This window comes from Aptenodytes forsteri, unplaced genomic scaffold (genome assembly GCF_000699145.1).
Source record: "Aptenodytes forsteri isolate BGI_AS27 unplaced genomic scaffold, ASM69914v1 Scaffold494, whole genome shotgun sequence".
NCBI lineage: Eukaryota > Metazoa > Chordata > Aves > Sphenisciformes > Spheniscidae > Aptenodytes > Aptenodytes forsteri.
Window position 1 is genome coordinate 302933 of NW_008794455.1, and position 9873 is coordinate 312805.

A 9873-nucleotide genomic window follows, 5' to 3' on the forward strand; every position below is an offset into this window, starting at 1 on the left:
CCCATTGTGGCAGTGATGGTTTTAGCTGGGGGATGTGGAGGGAGTCAGTGGGGTTTCTTGGTGTGTGCCCCCCCCATACATTTCAATGGGGTGATTTTGGGGGGGCTGTGTGAGGTGCCCGGTTATTGTGCGGGGTCATTGTGCACCAATGGCCGGGGCTTGGCCATCCATCTCCTTTGGGGCAGAGCCTCTTGCCTTCTCCGGGAGGAGGAAGGATGCGTCCCTCCATCACCTCCGTGGCTGGAGCCTGCTCATGCTCCAGGCTCGGGCCCAGCTCTGCGGTCTGTAACCCAGCCAGGGATGGATGGGATCCTGCTAGGAAAAGGGGAGCAGAAAGATATGCATCTGTCCTCCCCGGCTCACTGAGATGACAGCAGGCTGGGAGGGACAGAGATGCACATCTGCTTGTCCTCCCTTTGCTGAGTGTGCTGGTTTGGCGTTGGTTTGGCTTGGAGACAAGATTTTAAGAGAGTGTATGACCACAGCTGATGTTTTATTCACTGTCAGCCCACCCTCTCTCCTGGGGCAGGTGATGGAGAAGCCATCAGGGCTGTGCTGGATCCCCTTGAGTTTCATGCCTAAGGCAATGACACCTTGGTGGGCTGCAGCCCTGCATGCAGTGGGTCGGGGCCCCATGGTCAGGAGCCAGCCACAGTCTTCACCCCAGGTCTGCCTGAGGAGGGCTGGGCAGTGGGTTCAGCTTCAGAAGCCCTGTCCCTGGGAGGACCGCCAGAGCTCCTCCATGGCACCGCAGTTTGCTTGGCTGTTGGCCTGGGTGGACGGGATGGAGGGTTGGTGCTTCCAAACCCGACTGAGATGAAAGTCCTTGAGGATGGTTTGGTCCAGATTTGTCCCCTCATTAAAAAGGCCTCTGCATTACAGAGCCCAGGGTGTAATTTGGGTACCGCCCACATCACTGCAGTGCCTGAACACACCAGCCGGTCCTCCCTGCTGTTTTACGACTGGGGAAACTGAGGCATGGACAGGCTGGAGCTGAGCACAGACCCTGCACCCAGCCCTGGGCTGTCCTGGGGTGTCTGCGGCACTGACATGGTGTCCCAGGACAAATCACTCTTCTGTGCCTGGACATGTGGTGGGGACACAGCTTCCCAGGGGGACCCTGAGCAAGGGGGTCTTCCCAGGAGGAGCAGCCGGGTTTTACTCAAAGCTAGAGCTTCGAAAAAGCCTGGGTGTGCTCTGAGAGGTTGCTGGGCTCTGAGAGCAAAGGAAGAATTTGGGGACCTCAGAGAGGCAGGTGCAAGGCTGGGATTCCCCAGGGGTAAGCCTTGGGGCTGTCCCGGGTGATTTGGGCTGTGATGCTGCCTGCCTGGGGCTGCAGCTGGAGACCCCAGGGCCACCCATGAGCGGGGCTGAGCAAAGCATCCCTGATGGTGCCCGGGCGCTTTGGTGGTGAGTCAGCACCCAACCTCCAGGCTGCCGAAACCAGGAGGAGACGAGATTGTATCAGCCTGATGGGGGGCTGGCGTGATCAAAGGGCCGGGAGCAGAGCTCAGGCTCCACACAATGGGGGGACACGATAGCCCTTATCTGCTGGCCCCGCCGAGGTGCGAAGGGCCCGGCCCTGGGGGCAAGGGGTGATGGGGGCGGGTGGGCGCTGGGGGCTGCAGGGCTGGGTGTGGGCAGGCACCCAGGGGCTCCCACCCAATCCTTTGCTGGGGAAACCTCTCCTGGCAAACACTAAGAAGCAAGAAAATAAACTCTGGTTCTTGCTGGGTCTGGGAAGACCCTTGGGAAGGATTTGGAGGCTACTCCAGCTGCAGGAGCAGGACGGCTCCTCTCGCTATTCCCCGGGGAAGGTTTTGGGATGGGGGACCCGCAGCATCCTCCCTCCCTGTCCCCCAGTCCCACCCAGCTCCCAAGAGGAGCAGGCCGAGCCGAGGGCCCCTCAGCGGGGAGCCTGGCCCCACACCACACACTCGCATGGGTCTCAAACATGGTCGTTTAATAAAATCTCCTTTTAAAAGAACTACAATCCATACAACAACGAGGGGCGCGGGGAGAAGGGCAGCAGCCCACAGGTAAGGGAGCAGGGTGCAGGGAAAGGATCTGTGCAGTGATGGCCTCTGCCAGTGGCCCCGCCGGGGATGTTCCCACACCACCACCGCTCACCGGCACAGGGCCCTGCTGCTGCTGCCTGCCCTGCCCGTGCCTGCCTGCACGTGCAATGGCTCCTGTGTGTGCCACAGCTCCCGTGCGTGCAACAGCTCCCGTGCGTGCAAGAGGCCACCCGTGCGCAAGAGGTCACCCCCGTTCAAGACACCACCTGAATGCAACAGGTCACCCGTGGCTGTGACAGTCCATGCCAGGGTCTGGACATGAAGCCATATCTGTGAAAAGCAACCCAAAACTCGTCCTGGGCCTTACGCTGAAGGGGTCACGGCCAATGCACCAGAGAGGCTTTGGGGAACAGCGCTGGGCTCTGAGCAAGGACTTGTCGGTGGGGGCTGGTGAGCCCGGACGCAGACACGGGCAGTGGAGGGGTGCAGGGGGTCTCTGGAGCCTGGGAGGTGCCCAGGATGGAACGGCAGAGACTGTCCCCTGCCACGGAGGGATGCCCGGAGAGAGTGCCAGGCCGGGCTCTGCAGGAATGCTGCAAAGGGCATGGGCTCCGTGGGGCAGAGAAGTAGCGCAGCAAAGTCACCGTGCCTTGGCTACTCCTCTCGGCCTCCCAAGCCCCCACAAGTCTCGCTCCTTCCTCCCCCATGGCCACACAGAGAGCCCAGCCAGCACCCAGGGCTGCCGTGATGAAATCCTCCACCTCCACTGGCAGAGCCCAGCACAGGGTCCCAGAACACAGCGGCACTGGGACTGCCTGCACCCCAGGGCCTCTGAGGACCAGCACCCCTAGGAGGGGATGGAGCCGGTCCAGGGGTCACGGCAGAGCCTCTGCTCTCGGCCGGGCACCGCACAGGGCGGCATCCGAAAGTGCATCCCAGGGAGCGATGCCAGCGCCTGCCCAAGCCTGCTCTTGCTCCTGCTCTTGGCTCCCGGAGCGGGACCCTGCTGCCAGGGGCTGCCTGGGCTGGGGAGGAGTGCACAGACCAGGCACCAGAGCCTTTAGCGATGCCACCCACTCCAGGGAAAGTCTCCATCCCTGGCAGATGGGTTCTGGGCAGGCTGGCAGCCCTGATGCCTTCCCCTGCAGACATGAGCGTGCCCAGACCCCCCTGACCCCTCTCCCGCTCTTTGACCCCCTCTCCAGCCCTTTCCCAGCTGCTGTTGCATCAGCCCAGCCGCAGTCAGGGCAGCGGCCCCCTTGTCAAAGCCAAATGCAAAGAGGCAGTGCTGCAGCCCCCCCAGTTTCTGTGCCAAGGCAGCGGCTGCACCCCCCCGCGGGGCTGGCGTGTCCCCGAGAGCAGTGAGTGAAGGGCAAGGCAGGGACGCGATCACAGCAGCAAAGAGGACAAGGACGCTGGAAACGGGGGCGATCCCCCCCTCCCATAGCTGTTAGTGGGTGTTTATTGGGCAGGCGTCGAACAGTCTGGCAGAGCGGGGTCCGCACCCCTTCGCCCCGCTGCGGGAGCCCCTCCGGCGCGGCCGCCTCGCCGGGCTTCGGCGTTGGGCATACAGTCCGTAGCGAGCTTGGGCAGAGGAGAGGAGGGGTGTTACTGGTGCGACTTGGGATTGGAGGGGTGTAAGGAGGAGTCGTCAAACAGCGGGTTCCTCACTTCCATTTCTCCAGTCTGCGGTGGTGGAGGGAGCGGGATGGGGGGAAGGAAAAGGCAGGAGGTCAGAAACCAGCTGGGGGTTGAGTCGCCCTGTCCCAGGGGGTTTGAGTCTGAACCCCAGCCCAGCAGCAAGGAGGGAGGATGGGGGGGGACCTCGTGGGCTGGGCTGGGGTGACACACACCAGGACCCCACCGTCACCCCTGGAAAGGCACTGCCTCCCCACCAGGAGCGGCCAGGGATGCTGGGATAGGGTGATGGTGTGTAAAACCCATGGTCTCAGATGGGATGGGACCCCACAGCCTGGCTGGGGACTCCAGGACAGGACCCCCAGCCTGGCTGGCCGGTAATGGGGTTCCTTGCCCAGACTGCCTGCCTGCCATCAAGTGCCCTTTAATGGGCCTGTAAAGACCTAATGATGACCCTTAATCTGGGCCCTGATGGCCGGGCTCTGCAGCCATTACCATGTGAAAGGCTCCTTTCGGGTCTCTTTGTGCTCTTTGTACCCAGGGCTGTTAGGAGCTGCCCATCCCCGGGCTCCCCCGCCAGCCAGAAAAGTCCCCCCTGGCTTTGAGGGGTCACAGGTCCCCGGTCCAGGTGCTGGGGAGGCACCAGGACGAGCTCCCCGGTCCCAGTGCCCAAGAGCCCGAGGTGGCCACGTCCCTGGCACTGCAGGGACGGCAGGTTGGGTCTGCCAAGGGCTGCTCCAGCTCTCCACTCCCGGGGCCACGGGGCAGCACTCCCCAGGGAATGGCCCCGTGCCGGGGCACCCATACCAGCGCACCCGCTCCTGCCCACTGGCCCAGTGGGACCTGGCCAAGGCACACGGGGGAAGCAGAGGGGTTGGACCATCTCAGGGTTTGATGAAGGATGTGTTTAAAAGGCTCCTCGCAAGGAACTGCACATCCCAGGCATGTGTTGGATCCCACTCTGCATGCACAGGGTCGTCCCCCCCCTCGGCCACCCCGCGCCCGCCGTACCGGAGCCAGCCCGGGGCACTCGTACACGGTGAAGTCTCCATCCTCATTCTCCTCGTCGGACGACGCTGAGTCCGGCAGCTTGGGCTCCTCTTTATGCCTGCGGGGAGAGGATGCAGAGAGGGGGTGAAGCCCAGCATGGGGATGATTAACAGCACCCCAGTTAATGGCAGGGCATGGACCAGCAACCAGGTCTGCTGTCTGTTCCCAGGGCAGCTTACTTCTCCATGGAGAGCATCTGCTGCTTTTGGTGCTGGTAGTGGTACATCTGGGCACTCTGAGCCAGCGTCTTGTCCCCGGGCTGCAGAGAGAGCAAGGACAGGCATGGAGGCCGGGCTCTGGAGAGCCCCCAGCCCAGCTGGCAGGTGTCCCCCGCCGTGTTGGAAGCCCCTCAAGCAGAGCATACGCCTGGCCCCAGCACCAAACACCCTGCAAGGAGGGACATGGGCGCCTTACCGAGATCTTGTCGTAGGGCAGGGGGCTGGCCGCTCGCTGTGCTGAGTAGTCCGCTTTCTGTGCCAGCCTGACCTCCTTCTGCAGCCTGCCAGGGGAGAGGAGAGTGATTGGCAGGAGCCACCGGAGTGCATGACTCCATACGGGAGCCAGTAACCCCTGGGGGGGCTCAGCCCTCCCACCCACATCCCTGTTCCCTGCGATCGCACCCACGACGGGTGGCACCCCCAGGCACAGCCACCTTCATCCCGCAGAGCCTGGGCACGAGGCACCGATGTGCTGGGGGTTTCAGCACCCAGTGCCACAGTGATGCCCAAACCAGGTGCCACCCGCTCCCAGGAGCCTGTGCCTGGCACGGGGGTGTCCCACCGCTGTCCTCCAGCCCCGACTGGCAGACGCTGTACGTGCAGGGGGACTGGCAAGGACAGCTATTGCCTCTCCTCCAACCCCCCCCCACACCTGGGAAGCACAGGAACAAGCTCCCCTGGGCACAAGGACACTGAGGGACTGGCTGGCACCAGCAGCCCCTGGCTCACCTGCACCAGCAGACCGCAGCCACGATCAGTGCCGAGATCCCGGCCACTGTGCACACCACGATCAGCCCTGCAGAGGTGGAGGGGGACACAGAGGGACAGTGGGTGAGCCCAGTGCCACAGCCCATACTTCCCCGGCCAGGATGTGAAACCCCCTCCCACGAGCTGCCTGTCCCCGGGGTCTCACCGAGCACCATGTCGTCATTTGAAGGGATGGGGGACGCTTCCACTGGGTACTTCTGGACCGCGGCAGTGGTGGAGGTGGGGGGGGTGGCGGCTGCCTTGCTGCCGGCAGAACCCCGCTGCAGAAGCCCCTCTCTCAGCCCACTGGCCACACGTTGTCTGCCGCCGGCAGGGACCGAGGTGGCTATGGGAGAAGGCAGAGCCATGAGCAGAGCAGTGCCCGGGCAGTTCTGGAGGGCAAACCAGCCTGGGGTGCAGGGTCTGGCTGCCGCGGGGTCCCTGGCACTGCTGCAGAGAGCAGTGGGAGTGGGGGAGCAGGCACTTACTCCTGGGCTTGCCATCCCGCAGCGGGTGGGGACGAGGAGCCTCTTGCCTGGCCAGCACGTCCGCCAGAAAATCGATTTCTTCCTCCAAGCTGGGAACGGACGTCCGCCCTGCGCCGGGAGAGAGCGAGCGTGAGACGGGCACCCCGGGGTGCGGCCACATGTCCAGCTCCAGGGCCAGACCCAGCATCCCCCCGAGAAGGGGCTCACGTCCCAGCATGAGCAAATGCGAGTGGTTTGGAGTCCAAGCCCACTCAGATGCGGCCCTCTGGCACACCAGCGGTCCCAAAGCCAAGACCTGGGATTTGCACGTCCTCACCGCTTTTGGGATGCTTTTCACCCCACAAATGTTGGAGGCTGCAGGAGCAACAGTGGCCACAGCTGCCCCCGTGTCGGAGTCAGTAGGTCCCGCAGAGCCCTGTAGGAGCCGGCAGGCTGCCAGTACCTGCTGCTCAGGACCTGCCCTGTGTCCCTGCACCTGGGCCATACAATGGCCCTGAGCGAGAAGGGACATGAGCTGGACCAGGAGAGACACCCCACAGCTGCCCCGCTGCTGCAGAGTGTGAGGGACAGCTCTGGCAGGGCAAATCGCAGACCCGCTGTGGGCAGCGGGGCCATTTCAAGAGCAGGCAGGGACACCTGAATGCTGGTTTTCACCCCAAATTGTCCTGTACGGCCCAGGCGCCTGGAGCCACCCCAGAGCAGGGCTCGTCTGGGGCTATCCAGGAGCTGGTGGGAACCCTTGCTTCAGATGAGGGGCCGGCTTCTGCCCAGCGCCTGGCAGGATGCGGCCTCTTTGGGGAGGGGGTCGGGGTGCCCCATGCAGTGAGGCCCATCATGTATCCCCAGGGGCTGGGTGGCTGCCCCAGCCCATGCCCTAGCATGGTGCATGCTGGGGACCCACAAAAGGCTGGGTGCCCCTGCAGCGTGGGGCATGGGCAGGACCCCACCCCAGCCTGGGGGTGCCCACCCACGGGGTGACAGTGTGGAGCAGGAGTGGACCTGCTGTCCTCAGGCTCGCCGAGCAGAGTCAAGCTCTGACGCTCACCACTCTGCTTTTAACAGGATTAAACTCAACTTCAAAGGCAGGAGACGTCCCCGTCCCCATCCCTGCTCCCTCTGCCCCGGCACTGCTGTATTCAGGCTGGTCCCAGCGGGAAGCCCTGGAGGGTAAATCAAGACATACAAAGGCGAGGTGGTACCGGCAGCTCAGTTCCTGGATAATTCAAGGTTGTAACAATTACAGCTCCTCTGGAATCTGTCCTCGCTCCCAGTGTTTGGAAATAAACCCCGATTCCCTCCAGAGCCGGGCACAAAGGCCACTCAGTCACCCCGTGACTCAGAGCCACACAAGCCAAAAACTAGTTCAAAAAAGGGACACTCTTGCTTTAAAACAAGTGCATGAAGAGCCACTGTCCCTATGTCCCCTGTGTCCTCTGTCTCCCCGAACCACCCCCCAGCCTCCCATCCTTGGCAGGAGCCAGAGCACCGCACAAGCCCTGGGTTTCCCCGGCTCTTTGCACCATGTTATTTCCACCCCCAAAGCGATTTGCAAAGCAGTGCCACGGCCATGCGGTGCCAGGTTTGGGGCTGTGCCACCAGCGCCGTGCCCGACGGGTGAGTGCCGTGGTGCCAAGGTGCCAGCACGGGGCCAGGCTCTCCCGATGGGCAGGGGAGCTGGCATGGGACTGAGTGTGACAGCCCCGTGCCCTGTGGGGACAGCCCCGTGCCCAGGAGGGGACATCCTGGTGCCTCATGGGGACAGTCCTGCGCCCAGGATGGGGACATCCTGGTGCCCGGGATGGGGACAGCCTGGCTCTAGCTCCCCACTGTGCTCAGGGAAAGGCCTGTCCCCATTCCCATGGGACCCAGGGGACAGCCCTGCCCATGCCCATGTTTGTCACCATCAGGCCTGGGGGAATCAGGCTGTGTTGGTGCTGCCATCAACGGGGCGCATGGCCCAGCCCTGCCCCAGCATCCCTTGGCCTTGGGCAGACGCAGCTACAACAACCAACGCTTCAGGACGATGAATGTGATGTGGTTGGAAAAGGAAAAAAAAAAAGCTGGAAAACCAGCAAGAGCAGCTCCCAGGTCACTCTGAGCCTCCCACCATGCGAAGCGGCAGAAGGAAAACCAAGGCAGCTTGTGCCATTTGTGTTTTCCGGCATTGCCGGCAGTGCCTAGGCCGTGCCACTCACCTGCATTAACCAGCTTTATCGCCAAGTTCCCTTTCAGTGGCTAAAAATCCCCACACCCCTGTTTTGTTTGGCAGCTGAGATTTCCCCCGGTGATGCCACGTCTGTCACCCCACAACATTTGTGGGGCAGAAGCAGCCTGGCACCGACGGCCAGTTCCTGCCGGCACCGCGGGCAGGTGAAAAGCTGCAGCGAAACACCGGTCCAGGGCTGCTCCCCAGGGAACAGGGGGCCGTGGCTGACCCCCGATTCCTGCCCAGCTGCCCCAGGCCCTGGCTCTTGCTGCAAAAGGAGCAGAGATGGGGGTGCTCCCAGAGGCCCCCCGAGCCCCGCTGCAGCGAGCTGGGCATGCTGAGCAGGCACAGGGTGCACGCAAGGTATGCACAGGGCATGGAGGGTGCACGCAGGGTATGCACAAGGCATGCACAGGGCACGAAGGGAGCACGCAGGGTGCACACAGGGCTTGCAGAGGGCACGGGTGCCCTCTCATGGTAGGTCCCACCACCTGCCTGCAGCAGGGAGGGCACGGCCAGGCTGGCACACAGCATCCCAGCCCAGCCGCTCTCCCTGCCCGGCCCCTCCTTGGGGCTTTCCTCTCCCCAGGGTCTCCAGGGCTCAACCCTGGGATGCACACAGGGGTCTCGCCAGTTACCATGACAGGTTTGGGGACAGCAGGGAGCAAGAAGGGACATGTGTGGCTTCTGGCCCAGGCAAAGGAAACCTGAAGTTGACAGTCTCCACAGGAGGGCACAAAATTCCTACAAATCCACTTATTTCTACAATCCTGCCCCAGGCTGGCTGATGCCTTCCTGGTTGCTGACAACACAGCAAGCAGGGAGGGCGGAACCCCCAGGTCCAGAAGCTGGGACCCCCTTTTCCCCGTCTTCCCAAAGTGCTTCCCGCAGCCCGGTGGGGCTCAGCCCTGGCTCCGTGCTGGCGGAGTCAAGCGGGAGCAGGGACAGGACCCACCAGCCCAAATCACATCATGCAAACCCATCGCGGCACGTTCAAATGGCACGCAGCACTGTGGTGCTGGCAGCGTTTTGGGGGCTCAGACCCCTGTGCAGGCAGCGCCAGCAAGGTGCAGGCAGCGCCAGCAAGGTGCAGGCAGCGCCAGCAAGGTGCAGGCAGCGCCAGCAAGGTGCAGGCAGCGCCAGCAAGGTGCAGGCAGCGCCAGCAAGGTGCAGGCAGCGCCAGCAAGGTGCAGGCAGCGCCAGCAAGGTGCAGGCAGCGCCAGCAAGGTGCAGGCAGCGCCAGCAAGGTGCAGGCAGCGCCAGCAAGGTGCAGGCAGTGCCAGCAAGGTGCAGGCAGCCAGCTGTCCGCCCAGCCAAAGTGGCTGCGGGATGCACCATGTCATGAGGTCCCGCACATCCCATCTCACCTCTGTGCTGGTGCTGCGCTGGGTACGCCGAGACACCCACGCACGCCGTCACCAATGGCAGGAACACACCACTCACGTGCATCGCCCTCCTGAGACCCCAAAACGCTGCTTTTCACCCCAAAAAGCTGCTCTCGGCGCCTG

General features: G+C 63.3%; 1 protein-coding gene across 1 annotated transcript in view; it reads right to left on the reverse strand.

Annotated features, from left to right (window-relative positions):
- Positions 1-3433: 3433 nt before the first annotated feature.
- The window catches only part of NPDC1 (neural proliferation, differentiation and control 1), a 33019-nt gene continuing 26579 nt past the window's right edge, over positions 3434-9873 (reverse strand). The window contains exons 3-9 of the mRNA XM_019474955.1: positions 6160-6267; positions 5838-6017; positions 5654-5720; positions 5121-5205; positions 4886-4965; positions 4668-4764; positions 3434-3704 (exon numbers count right to left, since the gene is read on the reverse strand). Coding sequence (XP_019330500.1) covers positions 3627-3704; positions 4668-4764; positions 4886-4965; positions 5121-5205; positions 5654-5720; positions 5838-6017; positions 6160-6267 — 695 coding nt within the window. The 3' untranslated portion in view covers positions 3434-3626. The remainder of the gene's footprint in view (positions 3705-4667; positions 4765-4885; positions 4966-5120; positions 5206-5653; positions 5721-5837; positions 6018-6159; positions 6268-9873) is intronic.